The sequence below is a fragment of the Hyperolius riggenbachi genome, chromosome 8 (assembly GCF_040937935.1).
Source record: "Hyperolius riggenbachi isolate aHypRig1 chromosome 8, aHypRig1.pri, whole genome shotgun sequence".
NCBI classification, from domain to species: Eukaryota; Metazoa; Chordata; class Amphibia; order Anura; family Hyperoliidae; genus Hyperolius; species Hyperolius riggenbachi.
Window position 1 is genome coordinate 161,335,778 of NC_090653.1, and position 23,494 is coordinate 161,359,271.

A 23,494-nucleotide genomic window follows, 5' to 3' on the forward strand; every position below is an offset into this window, starting at 1 on the left:
GCACTCCCTCCTGGACCCCCGCCCCCCATAAAACGCTGCCATTTTCTCACTCTGTCTGCTGCCTGCTTAGTGAGAGAAGGGAGAGGTTGCTGGAGAGATAGAGAAAGCGTTAGTTGGGTATTAGCTTGCTCCTTGCTGAAAAGCACCACAAAAAAAGCTCTTTTGAGAGCTAATGTTCTTGTGATGTGTTTTTTTGTGTGTGTTCCACAGACACTGCATATACACCCTGTCTGTTGCAGCTAACCCTTGCTATACAGTGCCAGGCCCAGCACAGTCAGTGCATATTTATCACTGCATCTGTGTGACTGCACATTGTATTATACCAGTCACTGCATACCTTTCACTGCATCTGTGTGACTGCACACTGTTTTATATACCAGTCACTACATATATTTCACTGCATCTGTGTGACTGCACACTGTTTTATATACCAGTCAGTGCATACCTTTCACTGCATCTCTGACTGCACATTGCATTATACCAGTCAGTGCATACTTTTCACTTGAGTGGATGGCAGACTTGCCCTCCATAACAGATTCTCGTTAAAGGATTTCAAGTGTATTTGTCTCATCATTTTACAGCAGTCAACAGGGCCTCAAAAGAGTCCTGCTGTATTGTTATTTTTCGTCACTACCTCCCTGAGTCAAGACTTGCGTGCCGTGCCTGCTGCCTTCCTTGGATGTGGTGGTGGTTGCAGTTTCTCAGGCTCCCACTCTGGACCGGAATCAAACCCCGATTCCCATAACTTTCACCGCATCTGTGTGACTGCACACTGTTTTATACCAGTAAGTGCATACCCTTTCACTGCATCTGTGTGACTACACACTGTATTATACCAGCGGTTCCTGCTTCGCTGCCCACAGCAGCCAGGTGTCCATTAAGGAAATGTTTGAGCGGAAAAAGCCAGTGTCTGCCAGTCACCCCCTTTGCCTAGTGTCTGACAACTGGCTTAGCGGAACTGTTAGCTCGCCAGCTGTTACCATACCAGCTGGTGGACTCTGAGGCCTTCTGAAAATTTGTGGCGATTTGGACACCGCAGTGGAAGATACCAGTCCGCAATTATTTTTCTAAAAAGGCGATACCCAAACTGTACCGTGATGTTGAAAGGCAAGTGGTGTCATTTCTGGCACACCGCATTGGGTCAAGGGTCCATCTGACCACAGATGCCTGGTCTGCAAAGCACGGTCAGGGCAGGTATATTACTTATACAGCACATTGAGTCCTTCCTTGGATGTGTGGTGGTAGCAGTTTTTCAGGCTCCCACTCCAGACCCCTGGACTACTGGGTGCCCAGGCTTTACTTGTGGCCAGAGCTGTCACAATTTGCTATCCAACTTCTGGCTTGCCCTGCCTCAAGCGTCCTGTCAGAAAGGACCTTCAGAGCAGCTGGAGGCATTGTCAGTGAGAAGAGAAGTCGCCTAGGTAAAAAAAAAAAAATGTTCAGTACCTCACCTTTGACAAAATAAATGAGGCATGGATCCCAGAGGGCTACTGCCTGCCCGAAGACTAAGTCAGTCCCGCAGAGCATCTCTGCCTGCCTGCCGCCTACCCCAACAAGTCAGTCCTCACAAAGCATCTCTGCCTGCAGGCCGCTTGACTGCCTTCTCCGCCACCACCAAAAACCACCATCACCTGCACTCTTGCAATCGTGCGCAACAGTCCAGTACGGCCATCACTACACAAACAGCTGTTTGCTGTACATAACAGTGAGTTTGGTCTGTCAGTGTGAAGCTGTACACTACTTACAATACCTGCTGATCCATGTATACACACGTAAGAAGTTTTCAAGCACTTTATGCCTCCAATTTAGGAATGCTATGTGATTTCTGGCCTTTAAGGATTATAACCCTGCTGTGTGTCAAATCAGTAATTTTCCCAGGGAGTTGGCACGTATCCCACTCCGCCATACCCCTCCCCCCCCTCCAGGTGTCAGACACCTTGAAACATTTTCCATCACTTTTGTGGCCAGAAACAGTGTTTGTATTATTTCAAGTTCGCCTGCCCATTGAAGTCTATTGCGGTTCACAAACTTTTACGGAGGTTCGCGGTTCGTAAACCCAAAATCTGAGGATCGAGCCATCTCTAGTTCTTGTGTGGACCTTTCAAGGGCTGTGTGAGCAATCCGGGCGAGACTTGGCACCGGTTTGTCAGCTTTCATACATCTGAGGAGCTGTTCTCCAGGCATTACATTGTGTGGCTCCTATTCCACTGCCTGAGGAAGTGGGCTGTGTCCCACAAAATGCATTGCAATTATTGGAGTACATTAACCACTTAGTGACATGCAGGCGTATTAAAACGTCCTGCTGGAGCCTCTTAATGGCTCCAGTAAGTTTTAAATCATCCTGCACTGCTGCTGTGCGCGCTCCTGTGCGTGCACGTGCATTCCTGTGCACGTGCAAACAGTGGAAAAAAGCACCCCCCAAAAAACACACCTTTATTTCCAAATACTATATTGTCACCATACTTTGTACTAGGGACAATTAAAATCTTGTGATAACCAGGACAAATAGGCAGATAACATGTGTGGGTTTATGTACAGTAGCAGTGTTTATATTAAAAATATAGGGAATGAAATTGGAGAAACTATACTTTTTCACTTTTTCCTTGTGTTCCCCTTTAAAATGCATAGGAAATAAAGTAATTACTGAAAACAAACAACTCCAAAAAGCCCAATTGGTGAAAAAAGATATAGATCATTTCATTGTGATTAAGCTATTAGCAAATGAAAGGTATGAGCACTGAAAGGTGAAAAATCGCTCGTCCGTTAGGGTAAAAACCGCCTTGGGGTAAAGTGGTCAAAGAATACTTTTGAAATGTTTATCTTGTTGAATCTTCTAGGGGGAGGAGAGTACCTCTTCCCCTATTTTTAATTTGAACATTGTTATATCCTTTTGGTGCCTCTGTGTTTCTGATACAACTCAGATGCAGTTGAAGTGCAGACTTTCAGCTTTAATTCAGTAGGGTGACCAAAATGATTGCATAAAAATGGGAGGCAACTAAAGCATTTTTTTTAACACAGTCCGTTCATTTCAGGGGCTCAAAAGTAATTGGACAAATTAAATAACTGGAAATAAAATGTTCATTTCTAAAAAAACAAAACAAAAAACTGTTGAAAACCCTTTCCTGGCATCAGCAGCCTGAAGTCTTGAACTCAAGGACATCACTAGATGCTGGGTTTCCCCTTTTTAAATGCTCTGCCAGGTCTTTACTGCAGCGGCTTTCAGTTGCTGTTTGTAGGCCCTTTTTGTCCAAAGTTTCAACAAGTGAAATGCATGCTTATTGGGTTAAAGTGAACCTCCGGACTAAAAATCGACTCAGCAGCACTGAAAAGGCCTGGTGTTTACCAGTTTCACAGCATCAGAACTTTGTTTCTCTTATCCAAGCCTCATTTTTAGCTGCACAGAAGAAAACTGCCCGGGCTTTTTTCCCCTGATGCTGTGCAAAGCATGATGGGATTTCTGATGTTGTTGCTCTCGTTCTGCTGTTTTGGTGCAAATTTTTTTTTTTTACATTTTCAATTTCACACCTGAAGCCTAGTGTGTGCAGCTGGGAGGGGTTATCAGGACACAGGACAGTTGGAACTGTGTCTCCTGCTCCTTGTCACCTCCTTTCAACCAAAAAGATGGCTGCCCCCATGACAAAGATGGCAGCCACCATGAATCACAAACATTTGCCTGTTCTTTTAAAATTGGGTGGGTAAAAAAAATTATATTACCCATCTATTCTAATGAACATAACTAATGTAACAACCTCCTTGGTGGTAACCCCGAACGTAGTTCGGGGTAAGCCGCCGGAGGGTGCCGCTCAGGCCCTGCTGGGCCGATTTGTTTAATTTTTTTTTGCTGGACGCAGCTAGCACTTTGCTAGCTGCGCCAGCACCCCGATCGCCGCTATCCGGTGCGGCGCGCGCCCCCCCCCCCAGACCCCGTGCGCTGCCTGGCCAATCAGTGCCAGGCAGCGCCGAGGGGTGGCCCGGGACTCCCAATGACGTCCTGACGTCAGTGACGTCATCCCGCCCGTCTTTGAACGGGATTTCCTGATCGGAGATCGCCGAAGGCGATCGAAGAGGGCGGGGGGATGCCGCTGAGCAGCGGCTATCATGTAGCGAGCCCTGGGCTCGCTACATGATATAGAAAAAATTTTTTTTTAAAAAAACTGCTGCGCTCCCTCCTGGCGGATTTTTTTATACCGCCAGGAGGGTTAATGACAGTATGTTTGTTTAGGCTGAAGTTCCCCTTTAAGATCAGGTAACTGACTTGACCATTTAAGAATTTTCCACTTCTTGGATTTAATAAGCTCCTGGGTTTGATTTGGCTGTATGTTTAGGGTCATTGTCCATCTGTATCATGAAATGCCGTCCAATCAATTTGACTGCATTTAGCAGCTCAGAAATCATATGGTTGCTTCTATCCTGTCACATCAATAAACACTAGTGTCCCAGTGCCACTGGCAGCTATGCACGCCCAAGTCATCACACTGACTCCACAGTGTTTTACCTGTTTCATCTCTGATCCACTTTAAAACTAAATAATACTGATTAGCTCTATTCTTGGCTACAATTTTGCATAAACATTTCCATTAATTAGCATCTTATTGTCCAGTGTGGATTTTATTTAAAAATCAATGTGGGTTTGACAGTCCAATTAGTTTGTATTTATTTTCTTATTACTAGGTATAAAGATAAAATGACAAGTCATGGAAGTTCAAGATCCTATTATTGCAAGTATGATTTATACAGCACATATATTAAAAAGCACAGGAAGAGCAAAGTTGCCCATCAATTATACAATCATGATTGCACACTTACAAAAACTATGTACAGTCATGGCCAAAAGTTTTGAGAATTGCACAAATACTGGTTTTCACAAAGTTTGTTGCTTTCGTTTTTATGATTGTGATTGGCGTACACTCCAGGGTGTTATGAAGAGTAATCAGATGAATTGCAAAGTCCTCCTTTGTCATGAAAATGAAGTTAAGCCCCCCCCCCCCCCAAAAAAAAAAAACATCTGCACTGCATTTCAGCTCCACCATAAAAAAGGACCACATGAGATAATTTCAGTAATATTCTCTTTAGCACAGATGAGATTGTTGACAAGCACATGGCTGGAGATTATTTTATCATGCTGATCAAGTTATGGTGTGTTCACACTTGAAATAAATGAGAGATATCAGACCAAATTTTACCCCCTTCCATGTAGTATGAGAGCCATACTCTGCACAGTCTATTCTATTAAGCTGAACTCCCCATCAGATACAAATCTTTGCAAGATGATGTGCACAAAGTTGCTGTACACATTCAAAACATCAGTATCTGCAAAAGATCTGTTCCTGCAAAATGCATTCTTTTAGTCTATATCTGCAGATCCTCATACACACCTTGTTTAACAGACTTCATCTGCAGATCTGAAAATCCCTCCTGGTGGATCTGATCTGCAGATGAATGTCTGTTAAACAAGGTGTGTATGATGATCTGCAGATATAGACTATGAATGCATTTTGCAGGAATAGATCTTTTGCAGGAACAGATCTTTTGCAGATGATCTTTTGAATGTGTACAGCATCTTTGTGTAGAGCATCCTGCAAAGATTTTTATCTGATTGGGAGTTCAGAATAGAATAGACTGTGTAGGTATGGCTCTCATACTACATGGAAGGGTGTAAAATTGGTCTGTGATCTTTCATTTATCGTTCAAGTGTGTATGTAGCATTAGAATAGCAGACTGAATGCTTTAAAAAGAGGGAGCAACTTGAAATCATGGTTCTTCCTCTATGTTACTTGCATGTGTAGTCAACTATAGCACGCTTCTAAGATTGCACCTAAATCAGCCTTTAAAGGATCACGGGATCATCAAGAACTTTAACCTCCCTGGCGTTAGGATTATTTCCAGATTTAAGGTCTAAAAGCCATAACATTTTTTTCACAAGCTTTTAGACACCCCCCCCCCCCCCCCCCCCCAAAAAAATGAAGAAAAACATACCACAGAGAGGTCTGCAGCAGCTCCTACACGAAACTCACTCAGGCACAGGATTACCAACCGGTTCTGCGGCTTTCCGCACCGAGCCTGCAGGATTGCGGTGCTACCAGCAGGCAGGTGCACATTAGGGATGATCAATGATATGCAGGATATAATCATGATATGCATATTTTAAGCAAATTTATGCAGTTTGGGCAATTTTCAAGCTGCATATATTTGCATAAAAATGTGAACTAACTCTTTGCATCTCATGGATCATCCCTAGTGCACATACACACACTGAGGTGAAGAGTTTTGGATGATGGAATGTCAAGAAGCGCAGCAAATAAGCCACTTCAAGGGAAAAATAAATAAATAAAAAAAAAAAAAATCAGGGGTAGGCTGATATTCTGCAAATAATAAAGAGATTAGACTGCTGAGGAATGGCCTAAACTAATTTTCTCCGATTAAGTCCCTTTTCGAAGGTTTGGGGCATCTAACAAAAGGATTGTCTGGAGAAAAGGTGAGTGCTACCATCAGTCCTGTCTCATGCCAACAGTAAAGCATCCCGAGGCCATTTATGTGTGGGGCTGCTTTTCATCCAATGAAGGGGCTCACTCACAACTTTGCCATGAATAAAGAATGGTACCAAAACATCCTCAGACAGCAACTTCTTTGAGCTATCCAAGAACAGTTTAGTGAACAATGCTTTTTCCAGCATGGTGGTTATTACTTTGGCCTTCTGGCACAATGCTCCAAGTGGCTATAGGAAGAAAACACTGACATTTTGGATTCATGGCAACTAAACTCCTCAGACCTTAATCCAATTAAGAACTTCTGATTAATTCTCAAGAGGCAAGTGAACAAAACCCCACAAATTGTGAAACTCCAAGCATTGATTGATTATGAAATTGGAACAAAAACGCAACAGCTTACTTTTGCCTCGGCATATAGAGGATGCACTGGGGAGTCAATGCAACCTCTATGGAGGAAGGTGGGAGAAGTTGTGCGTAGCCAGCATGTGTTAAAGTTTTGCTACAGCATGTACAGATGACGTTATGCTAATCTACTGTACTTCAAATTGCTCTGAAAGCCAGCTCTGAAGGGGGTGGACCTCCTGAAACTAGTCAGCTACGATTTGCCATCATGCAAGTGATGTCACTTCTAGCCGAGTGCTCATCGTTCCTCTGCACAGCACGCAGACTTTGACTGTGGCATGATGCTGCAGGATGTAGCCTGGATCTTTCAGATCCCAGAAACCATCCAACATGTCACGGAGTCTCTCCACAAGCATATCAACCGGTGGGATGCATGCTGTGAATTGAGCAGCTCCACAACTATAAGAGCAAAGGTAATTCTGTCTCACCACCGGAGGGAACTTCTCAATCTACTGGAGCGTAAGCCACATTCAGCCCGTTATGCACAACTACTGACGCTCTCCCACACAACAGCAGGAAGCCCTGTTCTCCCACCTGCATTGCACGGGACTTTACATACCCAAGCATTTCATGCAGGCTGTGTTTTGCATTGTAATACAATCCTGGAGATACCTCAGGAATAATGATAATAGATCAGAGACTTATCTAAACTATAACTCAAAAGCAGAATCATCTCTATTCATCTACTGTTTATTTTTCATCATCTAGTCTAAAGAGCATATAAATACTGTACTTAAATTTATGGGAATTAGTTGCAATTTTAGTTGAACTCACTGCAGTGAGTAGGATAGAGTATGTATACAATCATATCAAGTTATATTGGTAATGAATGGTGTTTTATTACTCACAGTTCTATAACTTAAAGGGGTTCTGTTGACGTTTTAAAAAACAAAAACTGCCACTTACCTGGGGCTTCTATCGGCCCCCTGCAGCTGGAATGTCCCGTACAGTCATCTTCCATTTTTTTTCCGTTCCCCGCCGCCATCGGTGTAATTATTTGTCTAACTAGACGAATAGAAGAGCGGCTGCTCCCGCACGTGTCAGTGGGAGCTTACTGCGCAGGCGGAGTACAAAGTTTTCCTGTGCTGCACAGTAAGCTCCCGCTGACTCACGCAGGAGCAGCACGCGCTCAGTCGCACTTCTATTCATCTAGTTAGACGAATAATTACATCGATGCCAGCGGCGGGAAACGGCGCATGACATTCCAGCAGATAGAAGCCCCAGGTCAGTGGCAGTTTTTTTTTTTTTTTAAATGTCAACAGAACCCCTTTAAAGTGTTTTTATATTAATTGCAAGACTTGTGAAAGTCTATGTCCAGATTGTATTCCTACACCTTTGGATGGATAGCTTTACAAATCATTTTAATCCGATGCATATGTACCATAAGTTACACTGCTGAAACTAACAGAAACAAAGCAACAAATAGATATTTACAAAACATTTTATTACAGCTTGAACAACAAACATTCAAAATATGGACATGACGTTTTGAAAAGCTAAACGGAGACTTCCCATAAAAACATTTGTTCCAGTCATGGAGATACTTTTGTAGGAACGGCTTACCACAAGGATCTATGGTTATGTCAATTAATATACTACAAGTCCGCATTCTATTCCGTGACTAGAGTAAGTTTAAGACTTCACAGTTCATTTTTGCCAGACAGTACATTTGAGCCTTTCAGATGTGAGCACTGGATTTTACACACGGCTAGTGTCAGGGGCACTTCAATTTTATGACAAAACATTCTATTTAATTACAAACATAGAAATATTTACAAAGTGTCACTAGTGAGTTGCCAACATAAGTTAAAATGTTAAAATTCTTAATCTAGAGAAGCTTTTTACTGAGCTTGTATATTCTAACAGGTGTCATCTGGCAGTATGTTAGGCTATTTGGAAAATCTATTCATCTTCAATAAGTGGTGAACAGCCAGAGAAGAAGCTCACATTGCTGTTGCACAAAGCTTTCTTCTTCTTCTTTTGGAAGGATATCTGATTTTCTTGAGTTTCAGTGGAAGGTGGAGCTCCAGGGACCGGTTTGCGCTGCAGTTTAATGGAAAGCATTTGACCTATGTCACTGATCTCACGCAGCACCTAATGAGAATACATGAAAAAGGGGATCAATCGTCTGTAACTTCATAAGTTACATTTTCCAAAATATTTTGCATCATCACCAAAAGATTTGTATCCTCTACTCAGATTTACCATAACTAAGGCTATAAACACCACACCTATGTTCATCACACCAGGCAGAAATTGTGGCATTGACCAGACTAATACCACTAGACTACCAGGGATAAGGGGGTAGTAACTAGATTAACCTCCTTAGCGGTAACCCTGTGTGTGACACGGGGTAAGCCGCCGGAGGGTGCCGCTCAGGCCCTGCTGGGCCGATTTTCACAATTTTTTTTTTTGCTGGACGCAGCTAGCACTTTGCTAGCTGCGCCAGCACCCCGATCGCCGCTATCCGGTGCGGCGCGCGCCCCCCCCAGACCCCTGCGCTGCCTGGCCAATCAGTGCCAGGCAGCGCCAAGGGGTGGATCGGGTCTCCCAATGACGTCGCTGACGTCATCCCGCCCCGTCGCCATGGCGACGGGGGAAGCCCTCCAGGAAATCCCGTTCTTTCAACGGGATTTCCTGATCGCCTATCGCCGGAGGCGATCGGCGGGGCTGGGGGGATGCCGCTGAGTAGCGGCTATCATGTAGCGAGCCCTCGCTACATGATTTAAAAAATTTTTTTTTTAAAAAAAACTGCTGCGCTGCCCCCTGGCGGTATTTTTCATACCGCCAAGGGGGTTAAGGGTTTCTTACCTCTGTCCTCAAGTACCCCACAACAGTGCAGGTTTTGTAGAAATCCAGAGGTAGGCAATCGGCTCTGTTGAGACACTATTACCTCACCTGTGAATGTCTGGTTTCTGCAAAACATGCACGGTTTAGGTACTTGAGAACTGAGTTGAGAAGCCCTGCACTAGACTATTGGGGAATGCTTAAAGAGGAACTCCAGTGAAAATCATGTAATAAAGTGCTTAATTTTTACAATAATCATGTATAAATAATTTAGTCAGTGTTTGCTTATTGTAAAATCTTTCATCTCCCTGATTTACATTCTGACATTTATCACATGGGGACATTTTTACTGCTGGCAGGTGATGTCACTGGAAGTAGCTGCTGCTTGCATTTTTTGTTGTAAACAGCTGTTATTTCCCACAATGCAACAAGGCTCCCACAGTGTGATGTCAGTACCTCAGTGCTGTGAGGCGCTGACATCACAGAGCCCCCTGATGATCTGTTTGAGAAAAGGAATAGATTTCTCATGGGAAAGGAGGCATTAGCTACTGATTGGGATGAAGTTCAATTCTTGGTTACGGTTTCTCTTTAAAGTGAATGTTTACCACTTAAAAAATAGAAAAGTCAGATACTCACCTAAGGAGAGGGAAGGCTCTGTCCTAATGAGCCTTCCCTCTCCTCTCCCGGTGCCCGGTCCCACGCAGGATCCGCCGTAGCAGTATTCGACCAGTTCGGTCAAATACTGCCACTTCCGCAGCTGAAGGGATGTTTCGGAAGCCTTCGGGAGCACTCAGGCTCCCGAGGACGCTCCATACTACGCGAGCGCCCTCTATGACGCGCTCGCGCGTACGTAGTATGGAGCGGCCCGTCTTCGGAAGCCCGAGTGCTCCCGAAGACCTCCGAAGTGCCTGCGGCGGCTGAAGCGAACGGGGGAGCCAGCGCAGCACTGAGGGCACCGGGAGAGGAGAGGGAAGGCTCATTAGGACCGAGCCTTCCCTCTCCTTAGGTGAGTATCTGACTTATTTTTTACGCGGTACCCATTGGCTTTAAAGAGAACCAGAGATAAGGCGCCCTCTTGTATTTTACCTTATAAATCAGTGGGAACATGACAGTAAACACCTAATCTGCTCTTTGTTTCATTGTTCTCTGTGTAATCTGACTGCTATCACCTCTGATGAGAATCCCTGACTGAGCACTCAGCTATAATCTTTCCGTAGCAAAGCTAGACTGAGTGTCTTCTCTGGTGTCTTTTCAAGCCCAAGCCTGCCCCCTTGTGGCTCTGCTATGACGACTCAGGCAGGGAACACACTTGACAGTTTTCATTAGCGTTTTCTGCACAGAAAAACTGAGAACTCATGTTAATCAATGGGCTAGTTCACACTTACTGTGTTCGGGTGCAGAAAAAAAACCTGACATTCTGCATCATGATTCTGCACATTTTGTCAGTTTTCTCTATCAATTACATCAGCTGCTGTGAAAAACTGCACGCGTTTTCCTGCATGGAAACACACTTGGTGTGCAGAAAAAGTATGCAGAAAAACGCGCGCAGAAAACTGAAAGTCAAGTGTGTTCCCTGCCTCAGCTATAATTATTCCCTGCAAAGCCAGACTGAATGCTCAGTCTGGGATTCTTATCACAGCTGATGACAGACACTTAGCAGTGAGGGAGAAACAGAGAGCATGGTAAGTGTTTTCTCTAATGTTCTTACTGATATATATGGTAAAATACACAAGGGTGCTTCGTCTCTGGTTCCCTTTAAAGCAGACCTGAACTCAAAACTTCCTCTCTGCTCTAAAATTAAAGCAACAGCCTAACCTTTAAAGAAAAACATCTGTTACAATGGATACAAATCCTGCAATAAATCTGCAGCGTGTGTACATCCTGCTTTCATGGAATCTGACATTAACATCCTGTATTTACCAGTGATCAAATTACAACTAGTAACTAGGCACAGATGAGGGGGAATTAGACAGGCTAAACTCTCTAAATACATACAGGGTGCATTTCTCTCAGTTTTCCTTCTGTCCTGTGCAAGGTCCACTTTAAACCACACTTGAACACTGAACCAACACACTGAACCAGTATTTCCTGCTTTGCTATCCTGTCAAGCTTCTGTCTCTCAAGGCGCCTACACGCCGTATTGTAACAAATGACGGGTCCGTTATGCCGACAGTAGTACGCGAGTACAGGCTGTCGGCAGACTGATAAGACTGATCCGCCCGGTGGTCTTAGTCTGCCGACAGCCTGTACTCACATACTACTGTTGGCAGAACGACCGCCCCGCGGGAGGGTCTGACGTATACATCGTTTGTAACAATACGGTGTGTACGCGCCTAATGCTGGGATTACACCATACAATTTTCTGTTAGATTCTTCTGTTAGAATGCATGACTAGATTATTTTCTGTAGAGACTGGTCATTATCTCTGATGCATTGTCTTCTGTTTATCTCCTGCTGAGTAGAACAATGCCCAATTGCTCGGCAGATAGTTAGATAATTTCCAACATGTCAGATTTAATAGATCCAATCGGGATTCGATCGGTAGTGTGGTCGATTTTGCATTGATAACTATGCAACATAGATCACGCTACCAATCAAATCCCGATTGGCCATGTCAGATTTAAGCGATCCAATCAAATTCGATCGACTGCATGCGGAATCGCATGGTGTAGAGGGGGCTTAACAGAAAATCTAACAGAAAATTGTATGGTGTATTTCCAGCATAACGGACCATTAATGTTGGGCATACACGGACAGTTTTTCCTTATCGAGCCGCTGATGGCTCAATTGACAATTTCCGACAGGTCCAATCACTGCGCGAATCGATTCGCCGCTTGATTCCTGCGGGCAGACAATGGACAGAATCGAGCGGAAGATAGGGAAGCACCTGCAGGGACGAGTGGGAATCGATCCGGGGACGCGCCAGCATCGAGCCAGCGGCTCGATCCGGCGCGGAATTGCATCCGTGTATGCCCAGCATAACATTCATGAAGATCAGATGCTCTTACTCAAGTCTGACTGGAGTATCAGCATGGTGGTTTCAGGTGTGTGATTCAGACACCACTGCAGCCAAAGAGACCAGTAAGACTACTAGACAGCTGGTATGGTGTAAAAAAATAAAAAAAAAAATACAAATATGGCAGCCACCATATCAGGGAAGGGGTACCCCCAGACTTTCAGGAAACCCTTAAAGGGGAAAGGACAGTACCTCTAGACTACCAGGGAAAACCTTTAAAGTGGAACTGAAGAACTACAGTCACTGTCTACTTGTAAGTCAATGGCAACTGCCCTGCACGCCCTGGGCCACGCGTAGCTTTCTTCGCCGTCCAGTCTGCAATAGCGTCCTGCACTAATGGAGAATCGTGGAGGACTGGCGTGGAACGGGAAGGCTGCAAGGAGCTGGCAGAAGCCCCAGGTAAGTGAAACGTTCTAGTTCTTCAGTTCCACTTTAAGGGGAAGGACCACTAGACTACCAGTGAAAGCTATTGGGATGGGGGCACTAGACTACTAGAAGAGAGGTCTGTGGGATATATGTGTAGTACAGATAATGAATAGAACATTAATAGAAAAGAAGAGTCATTTTTATTTTCCGTTATGTCATTTTATAAAAAAAGAAAGCTATATAACTGCCATATTTGCAGTTTCGAAACTGCACCATCTTTTAAGCTATAAAACAAAGCAGAAATGAAGGATCCTTTGAACTTTCCTGCAGTAAAACTCCATCTCAAGCAGTCTCTCACGGTTTCTTGGCTGTTTAAAAAGGTGCAACTTAATGTATGACCATCCGCCCAACATGACGAACCGCAAGACCAGTACATACACATGTGCTGACCAACAAAGCAACCAACTAATTTAAATACTACATGTGCACCGTATCCGCATTCAAAAAGCAACAAGCCGTTCAAACTACTTGTACACACATGGCCAATTTGCGTGATCGTGAATCAGTTGATCTACCGCTTGGATCGGGCAAACCGCCTCTTATCCGTCTAGTTGTTCGCCACTTGTACACACGCCCAACAGACAAGTTTGGACGATAGTTGGGCGGAAGTAGTGTATGTGTACGAGCCTTAAGTGCTTCAGAAAACAGGACTGTATTCAACCCAGTGGGTCGAATTTTTGCATACATAACTGATTTTTTTTTAACTCTTCCTATACTGGAAAAGAATGAGACTCTTTGCTACTAATGTTCTATTTCTTAGCTGTACACATACAATTTATCTCATAAGTTTATTTTTGCTTCAGGTTTGCTTTAAAGGGGGACCACTAAACTACATGGGAAAAATATATGAAGTGGATGGGAACTAAGACCCCCGGTAAAGCTCCACTAGAGCCCAGGGAAAGCTATAAATAAAAGGGGAAACCACTAGTTCACCAGGACACGCTATAACACAAAGAGGAGCGTGGAGTTTACTTACTAAATACCATTTAGCACTACCCAGTCTTGAAACCACACCCTCTGCATATAAAGCAACGAATTATGCTTTCTATAACCATATTTCCCCATTTACCTTTAGACATTTTTAGGATCATGGCAGTACTAGTAAATAAAAATAAATAAATCCCACAATGCAATTTTGCCACTACACATTTTAGCAGCCAGAAAATGTGTTTTATAATACTGTAAGTGATATAAAGAGACCAAACTATGTGTTTATTATCTACCGCAGCACCTTTTATAAAAATCATTCTTGTGCTTGCACCTCCCAGCATGCATTGCAGCATGCAAGGCTTAATGGAACTGCATGGCAAATATGCAGCACAAACAAAGAAAGCTTCATTTTCTGCCTCACCTTTTTGGTGGGTGTCACACTAAGTGGTGTGAAAAATGAGCTTCCAGCTGTAACATCTCCAGGTAAATCCTTCATAGAGCTTTCAGACTCCCGGGACAGATCTTCACTATTGACGTCATCCTATAGACCAAGAGAAATGCTACAGATTATAAAAGCTGCAGACATTGTAGTAAATAGAACCAATGTGCCTTGCAAATTCAAGAGTTACATTGGTCAATTTCTACTGCCTGATCAACACAAGTAAATAGGGATTGTCAATGAGATGCAAATACTGAGTTGATGCACAATTATGCAAATTTTGTATGCAAATATATGCAGCCAGAAATGTGACCATTCAATCCCCGCCTTGGTGAGATTGGATTGGTCCATTTTCAAGCTGCATTAATTTGCATAATCCATTCACTCATATTTAAATCCCATTGACCATCCCCACATGTAAAGTCTATAAAGGACTTCCAAAGCCAAGGTAAAAATCTATTTTTTTACTCACCCAGGGCTTCTTCCAGCTCAGAGCAGCAGTCTCAGTCCCTTGGCGCAGCTGCAGTGGTTATTGGTGTCCCTGCTGGCCGCCTGCAATGAAGGCAACGTGTGTGTGTGTGTGTGTGTGTGTGTGTGTGTGTGTGTGTGTGTGTGTGTGTGTGTGTGTGTGTGTGTGTGTGTGTGTGTGTGTGTGTGTGTGTGTGTGTGTGTGTGTGTGTGTGTGTGTGTGTGTGTGTATATATACATATACAGGTACTTCTTAAAAAAATTAGCATAGTGATAAAATTCATTATTTTCTGTAATGTACTGATAAACATTAGTCGTTCATATATTTTAGATTCATTACACGCAACTGAAGTAGTTCAAGCCTTTTATTGTTTTAATATTGATGATTTTGGCATACAGCTCATGAAAACCAAAAATTCCTCTCTTTAAAAACTAGCATATCATGAAAAGGTTCTCTAAACGAGCTATTAACCTAATCATCTGAATCAACTAACTCTAAACACCTGCAAAAGATTCCTGAGGCTTTTAAAAACACCCAGCCTGGTTTATTACTAAAAACCACAATCATGGGTAAGACTGCCGACCTGACTGCTGTCCAGAAGGCCATCATTGAGGGTAAGACACAGAAAGAAATTTCTGAACAAATAGGCTGTTCCCAGAGTGCTGTATCAAGGCACCTCAGTGGAAAGTCTGTGGGAAGGAAAGTGTGGCAGAAAACGCTGCACAACGAGAAGAGGTGACCGGACCTTGAGGAAGACTGTGGAGAAGGACCGATTCCAGACCTTGGGGGACCTGCAGAAGCAATGGACTGAGTCTCGAGTAAAAACATCCAGAGCCACAGGCCTCAATTCACTAAGCTTTATCAAACACTTTATCGAATGTTTGATAATTTACCTCATGGGTAAAATCTAATTTTGAATTCACTAAGGTGTTATAGATTTATTGAACGTTTTATTGATAAAACATTGGAAACAGTGGCAGAAGTGCTTGACCTGGGCTACAGAGAAGCAGCACTGGACTGTTGCTCAGTGGTCCAAAGTATTTTTTTTTGGATGAAAGCAACTTTTGCATGTCATTCGGAAATCAAGGTGCCAGAGTCTGGAGGAAGACCGGGGAGAGGGAAATGTCAAAATGCCTGAAGTCCAGTGTCAAGTACCCACAGTCAGTGATGGTCTGGGGTGCCATGTCAGCTGCTGGTGTTGGTCCACTGTGTTTTATCAAGGGCAGGGTCAATGCAGCTAGCCATCAGGAGATTTTGGAGCACTTCATGCTTCCATCTGCTGAAAAGCATTATGGAGATGAAGATTTCATTTTTCAGCATGACCTGGCCACCTGCTCACAGTGCCAAAACCACTGGTAAATAGTTTACTGATAATGATACTACTGTGCTCAATTGGCCTGCCAACTCTGACCTAAAACCTGAGCAGTGCCACAGGCTGATTGCCTCCATACCACGCCGCATTGAAGCAGTCATTTCTGCAAAAGGATTCCCGGCCCAGTATTGAGTGCATAACTGAACATAATTATTTAAAGGTTGACTTTTTTTGTTTTAAAAACACTTCTTTTATTGGTCAGATGAAATATGCTAATTTTTTTGAGATAGGAATTTTGGGTTTTCATGAGCTGTATGCCAAAATCATCAATATTAAAACAATATCAAGGGCAGGGTCAATGCAGCTAGCTATCAGGAGATTTTGGAGCACCTCATGCTTCTATCTGCTGAAAAGCATTATGGAGATGAAGATTTCATTTTTCAGCACGACCGGGCACCTGCTCAGTGCCAAAACCACTGGTAAATTGTTTACTGACCATGGTATTACTGTGCTCAATTTGCCTGCCAACTCTCCTGACCTGAACCCCATAGAGAATCTGTGGGATATTGTGAAGAGAGAGAGTTGAGAGACCCAACACTCTGGATGAGTGTAAGGCCGCTATCGAAGCATCCTGGGCCTCCATAACACCTGAGCAGTACCACATGCTGATTGCCTCCATGCCATGCCGCATTGAAGCAGTCATTTCTGCAAAAGGATTCCCGACCAAGTATTGAGTGCATAACTGAACATAATTATTGGAAGGTTGACTTTTTTTGTTTTAAAACACTTCCCTTTTATTGGTCGGATGAAATATGCTAATTTTTTTGATCGGAATTTTGAGTTTTTATGAGCTGTATGCCAAAATCATCAATATTAAAACAATAAAAGGCTTGAACTATTTCAGTTGTAGTGTAATGAAGCTTAAATATATGAAAGTCTAATGTTTATCAGTACATTACAGAAAATGAACTAACACAATATGCAAATTTTTTGAGAAGATCCTGTATATACATACACACATACATGCATACACACACGGCAGGTTGGTAACCTGGGTGGGTGCGCATTGCACGGGGTCCATGCACGTTTCGGGCTTACAAAACATCCAGTGCCCACAAATACTCCGTTACAGGTGGAAAAAATATCCAGTCCCCACTGGCCAATGTCAACATCTATTGGCGTGACATACTTTTTGGCAGTTTAACCCCACCCAGTGTCTATGCACACCAAACACCAGCACAGGATCGCAAATGCGGTCCATTGGTGTATATAACACCCTTAATCCAAACCAATCCATCCGCTATGTCCGTCCAAGGCCCCCCCCCCCCCCCCAACAGGCCCACAGAGCAATGGACGACCCCCCCCCCATCAGTACCTGGGGGTACGTCCACAAGTGTGAACATGACTACCAGGGGTCCCCATCTCCAGTATATCCCAAGAAGAAAGGGAAGAGTAGAAACCTAAACGGGAGAAGTAGGGTATGGAAAAGGAAAAAAAAAAAAAGGGGGGGGGGGAAACAGGGGAGAATAAATAGGGGGAAGGGAATGATCCTACGCCAAATGTCCCCAAGGGTCCAACCATACACCTATTCCTACTCACCGCATACGAGGGAGGACCATAGTTCTATGGTTCCAGAAAGCAAGACATATCCAGCCCATCATTAAGGCCCAAGGGCCCCATCGCTTCCATGCGCAGAATCATGCACAACTCCCGTCGTATTAACTCGCGGTCCCAGTCGCCTCCTCGTCTCGATGGGGCCACATATGCAAGAAGCCTGCAAACCTCAAGCATGATGCCTTGCCTTCATGAACCTCCCTCACATGCTGGATGCAGTTGGTTTAATGGTTTAAGAGGAAATCATTTTTAAAAAGAAATTATTTTGCAAGTGCTTCTGTGATATACATTGTGCAGAACTGTTGAGAAGAAAAAAGCTGGACTCACCGGAAAGAGGTCTCTGTTGCGGCATTTGGAAGGCTCGCAGGAACAATCTTCTGAACAGTTCTCCTTACCCTTTCTACAGCGGCACATTTTATTTGCACAACGTCCTTTACAAGAGCACTGCAGCAAAGTGAAATCGTGCAAATGAGATTGTTGCCAGATTTATTGAGACCAACATGCATGCAATGCGCATAACCCACCACTGAAGTTCTCAATCGCTTACCTTATTTGTCGGCTTCTTTGTTGGTTTAGCATTTTGGCTCGGTTCCCAGTTTTTGTCACCAGTTGTATCATCTTCAGACTCTTCAGATTCTGATATCAAGTCTTCCAAGATCACTGTGGTATTTCTGGCAGTAGTTTTCCTCAGGTTTTTAGGCTGAAAAGCATGCAGTTATGAGTTTCTACAAAATTACTCATTGCTGTTAAAAGCTGGTGAACAAAGCAGCTTACCTTTGGAGGAATGAATTCAAAAGGAGATTCTGGGGAACTCAGCAATATTTTTTCAACTGGATTACTGTACATCTTCTTAGCACTTGCAACTTGAAGCAGTGTCAGTTTCTAAAAGACAAGACATGCCAACACATGAAGTCACAGATTTAGTACCCCCCCCCTTTTTTTTTTTAGCACTAGATTAACACCCCCCCCCCCCTCCCCTTTTCCAATCCCATGTACCTGTTTATACAAGTCATTTTCCTGAAGAAGTAGCTGGTTCTTTTCACAAAGCTCTTTCATTTTCTCTATTTCTTCTTCCTTAATAAAGAAAAAGTACACAAGGCAAATTTTGAATTCCACAGTTTAAGTACTAGTAGCATTCTAAAATAAAACTTCTTTCAGGTGATCTCTAGATCTCTTATGTAGCCACCATGAACTGTGCTGCACTGAGTTCTTGCTCAGGAATTTTGTCTGCTGAGCTAAGACCCGGAAAACAAGGAATTTGTTCTGTGCAACAGCTACGCAGGGGGTAGTGTTGGATAATTGTGATTGTTACATATATGGAATTACTTTGGGATAAAGGCAGGTAGGATAATGAAATAAGCACAAGGAGTTAGGAGACAGGATTTTATGCCAGACAAATTACACTTTAATACCAAGCTTCATCATTGTAAGCACTGGCCAATATCATTGCACATCAATATGTACAAAGCAAATACAGCTGCACAGCCCTCTGAGCTAAACTGTTTTTCTGCCTGGAAAACACTAGAGCATTTTTTTAAGCTTTAAAGGGAAGGTCCAAGCAAAAAAAAAAAAATGAGTTTCACTTACCTGGGGCTTCTACCAGCCCCATGTAGCCATCCTGTGCCCTCGTAGTCACTCACTGCTGCTCCAGTCCCCCGCTGGGAGCTTTCTGACCTCGGAGGTCAGGGCCGAATTGCGTACATTTTTACACATTCCCGCTAGTGCAGGAACATTAACGCATACATTTTTACGTGTTAGTGGTGCAACGCGTAAATTTTTGTTCCTGCACTAGCTGGAATGCGTAAAAATGTATGCAATGTGGCCCTGACCTCTGAGGTCAGAAAGCTGCCAGCGGGGGACTGGAGCAGCAGTGAGTGACTACGAGGGCACAGGATGGCTACATGAGGCTGGTAGAAGCCCCAGGTAAGTAAAACTCATTTTTTTTTTTGCTTGAACCTTCCCTTTAAGGATCGCTTTCAAAATCGCTAGAGATTTCCCTAAAACTCTCTGCCAATGTAAATTGATGGGACAGATTCCACTACAGCGATTGCGATTAAGGAATTTGCTTAACCACTTAACGACCGCGTAACGCCGATAGGCGGCGGCAGGTCGTAAGTGGTATTACATGGAAGCGTCCGTTCCATGACAGATCACAGAGGGTGTCTCCGTGAACAGCCTGCGAGCCTCCGATCGCGGCTCGCAGGCTAAATGTAAACACGCAGGGAAGAAATCCCTGGGGTTTACATCATACGCCGTGTACAGCGCAGCAGCGCCGTAAAGGAGATCGGCGCCGCCCACAGCAAGGAGGGGAGGGAGGGCAGAATAGCGCTGCGGAGGGGGGCTTTGAGGAGCCCCCCCCCCCCCCCAAACAGATAGCCGGCGGCGATCAGACCCCCCAAGCAGGACATCCCCCTAGTGGGGAAAAAAAAAAAGGGGGGGGGGGCGGGGGAAGGTGGAAGTCTGATCGCCATGCTGCAAACACGATCTGTGCTGTGGGCTGAAGTGCCCACGCAGCACAGATAAGGGAAAAATCCCCTGGTCCTTATGTGGTTAAAGCAGTATTGTCACCATAAAAATCAAATTTCAATAGCAACTGGTCTGAGTGTATTAAAGTGATAAAGATGCTAATCCTGCATTCAAAAAAACTTGCTAAACTTTTTCTGCTGTTCTGGTTTGGATGAGTTATCACATACTTTAGCACTGGCCCTTTAGTAGTCAGTGCCAAACAGCTGAATGCTGGGGGTTCTTTTAATCTATAATATATTCCTCCTCTTCCATTTCCCTGCCTAGCTTCTTATCTGAAACACCTCTGCTCACTTGTGTTTACAAGCAAGGCTGAGGTGACTCAGCGATTGGAGGAGAGAGGAAAAAAAGAAAAACCAGTGCAGTTCCTAGTATACATCGCAGTGGGAGTGTGAAGACTCTGGGAGGAGGGCAGCTAATGAATACACAATGAGCAAGAGAATGGAGGGGGGAAACAAGAGTCGGGGAGGATATGATGTCAGCATTAGCTTAGCAAAATGGCCACTGCCTAGAATAGGATTTTCTACTTTTCCTTTATAAAATTCACAGGAATCATTATGTGGATAGCACAATACATCTGTTAATAGTATAGTAAGAAATCGTATTTATCTACTTATGTGTTTTTTATTTCTAGGTTAGCATGGGTGTCGCTTGTTTAAAGAGATTCTGAAGCGAGAATAAATCTCACTTCAGACATAGTCAGCAGGGGCATGTGTGCCCCTGCTAAAACGCCGCTATCCCACGGCTAAACGGGGGTCCCTTACCCCCTGAAATCCTCTCCAAAATGCGCATACCCTCTTCCACATAAAGGCAGGGCTAACCGCCGCAGCCCTGCCTCTTGCGCGTCTGTCAGCACGCATCTCCGCCTCTCCCCCGCCCCTCTGTCTTCCTTCGCTGAGAGGGGCGGGGAGAGGCGGCGATGCGCGTCTGATAGACGCGCTGAGACACAGGGCTGCAGCCGTTAGCCCTGCCTCAAGAGCAGCAAAATATACGACCAAGTTGGTCGTTGATTTTGCAGGGGTGGGTTTGGGGGTTAAGGGACCCCCGTTTAGCCGCTGGATAGCCGCGGTTTAGCAGGGGCACACGTGCCCCTGCTGAATATAATCACTGAAGCGAGATTTTCGCTTCAGTGTCTCTAAGTGCAGGACATGAAGCATTTTGGGTGCGTTTCCATTCTAATGTATAGTAGCAGGGAAATCGCTCCCAAAATCACTTGCAAAGCATTACCACAAATCACTAGGGATTGCGCTTTGTAGTCGGTGCCAGGCCTTAGTCTTTGCAATTAAATATGGAACGCAGTTTTAGATGTTTATGCACATTTTAGATTTCATACTGGTAGAGATGAGCCCCATTTCCATACAGTGCTATTTCCATTTAGTGCCAGTCTCCAAAATTGATGCAGCACCCATTCTAATGCCAATTTACTTCCAAATCCTCCTGTCATGCCCATGTGCATTAATGGGGATTAAGACATGATCTGCAAGAAAATGCTGCAGAGGAATATCTAGGTCGATCGGGTGCAGGAGCAGTGGTGGCGGCACATAGCGTTGCATCAAGCAGTGCAAGACTGTGGTTCATCTGATTTTCAATACATTCCCTGCTGGAATCTATTAGAACTAATGTGCTGTATGTAGTAGGAATCAATTCCTTTAATGAATGGTTTTAGATCATTCGTTGAAAATTAGATGTTAATGGCCAGCTTTGTCAGCTTGCACCTCATCAGAAAAGCGATGCTCCTTAAAGAAAACCTGTAACTAAAAAAAAAAAAAAAATACTCCCCTCCAGTGGGGGAAGCCTCCGGATCCTATTGAGGCTTCCCCCTCCTCGTTGGTCCCACAGCGGCGGCGATAAAGCTCCTCGAATGGCGGGGATGTAGATATTTACCTTCCCGGCTCCAGCGCAGGCGCAGTATCGGCTCTCCGCTCGGAGTTAAGTGGAAATAGCCAATCGATGTCAGGCCGCTCTACTGCGCAGGCACAATTCTCCTGCACAGTATAGCAGACCCGACAGATCAGCTATGTTCGCCTATCTCCGTGCGGAGAGCCACAACTGCGCCCCCGCTGGAACCAGGAAAGGTAAATAAATCAGTGCTGGTCAGGCTTGTCGAGGGAGGATTCCGGGACACTTCGGAAGAGCCAGCGTTTGACTGCCTGCAGCTACAGGGGAGGGGGAAGCCTCATTGGGACCCTGAGGCTTCACCCTCCTGAGGTGAGTACCTCCCAGTGGAACTTTTTTTGTTACAGGTTCTCTTTAATGAATAAAAGTTTCCATATACCTGCACATACACACTTGGAACCTAACATTTAATTTTTTTTCAAAATTTTAACACCCCGGGGCGATGCATTCCCAGTAAAAACAGGATCGCAACAGAGTTGTGCATCAGGTGCCAGATGAGACGCAATACAGTCAGTAAAAAGCAGGGCTGTGCAGTCGGAGTCGTGGAGTCGGAGTCGTGCAATTTTGGGTGCCTGGAGTCGGAGTCGGGAAAAAATGCACCGACTCCTAATGAATTTGTAACTGTAATTAAAATAGAAAATATGATAAAATGTTCTATTTCTCAGATAATAGTCATTAAAAACAATGTATATATACAGTATATATACAGTAATAGCTGTGCTTAGTCCACAAAAATGAAATAAACCAATCAAAATTAGTTACTTGTGCTGCTTCAATAAAGCAGTCCCCGTATTTTTAAGGTCAGATATACATATCTGATTGTGACTGTATATATGATGTGTACACAGGAATCTCTTATATATACTAAATAACATCTATGCTGTAAGAATAAAGCCTGATGTGTAGCTGTGTCACTAATAGAGATGGTCAACGAGATGGAAATAATTCTGCATTGATGCTGATTTATGCAAATGTATGCACTCCCTTTGCTGATGAAATCAAATAATTTGATATGTTAAAATTTGGTTTGGTGACTACAAATTAAAGGGTAACTGAGACGGATGAAAAGTAAAGTTTTATACATACCTGGGGCTTATTCCAGCCCCCTTCAGGCTAATCAGTCCCTCGCTGTCCTCCACCACCCGGATCTTCTGCTTTGAGTCCTGGTAATTCAGCCAGTCAGCGCTGTCCG

The 23,494-nt window shown here is 44.1% G+C and overlaps 1 protein-coding gene across 1 annotated transcript in view; it reads right to left on the bottom strand.

The window, feature by feature from the left end:
- Positions 1–8,317: 8,317 nt before the first annotated feature.
- The window catches only part of KIF4A (kinesin family member 4A), a 114,828-nt gene continuing 99,651 nt past the window's right edge, over positions 8,318–23,494 (bottom strand). Inside the window, exons 26-31 of the mRNA XM_068247632.1 lie at positions 18,880–18,957; positions 18,658–18,765; positions 18,431–18,583; positions 18,211–18,327; positions 14,471–14,590; positions 8,318–8,984 (exon numbers count right to left, since the gene is read on the bottom strand). Coding sequence (XP_068103733.1) covers positions 8,793–8,984; positions 14,471–14,590; positions 18,211–18,327; positions 18,431–18,583; positions 18,658–18,765; positions 18,880–18,957 — 768 coding nt within the window. The 3' untranslated portion in view covers positions 8,318–8,792. The remainder of the gene's footprint in view (positions 8,985–14,470; positions 14,591–18,210; positions 18,328–18,430; positions 18,584–18,657; positions 18,766–18,879; positions 18,958–23,494) is intronic.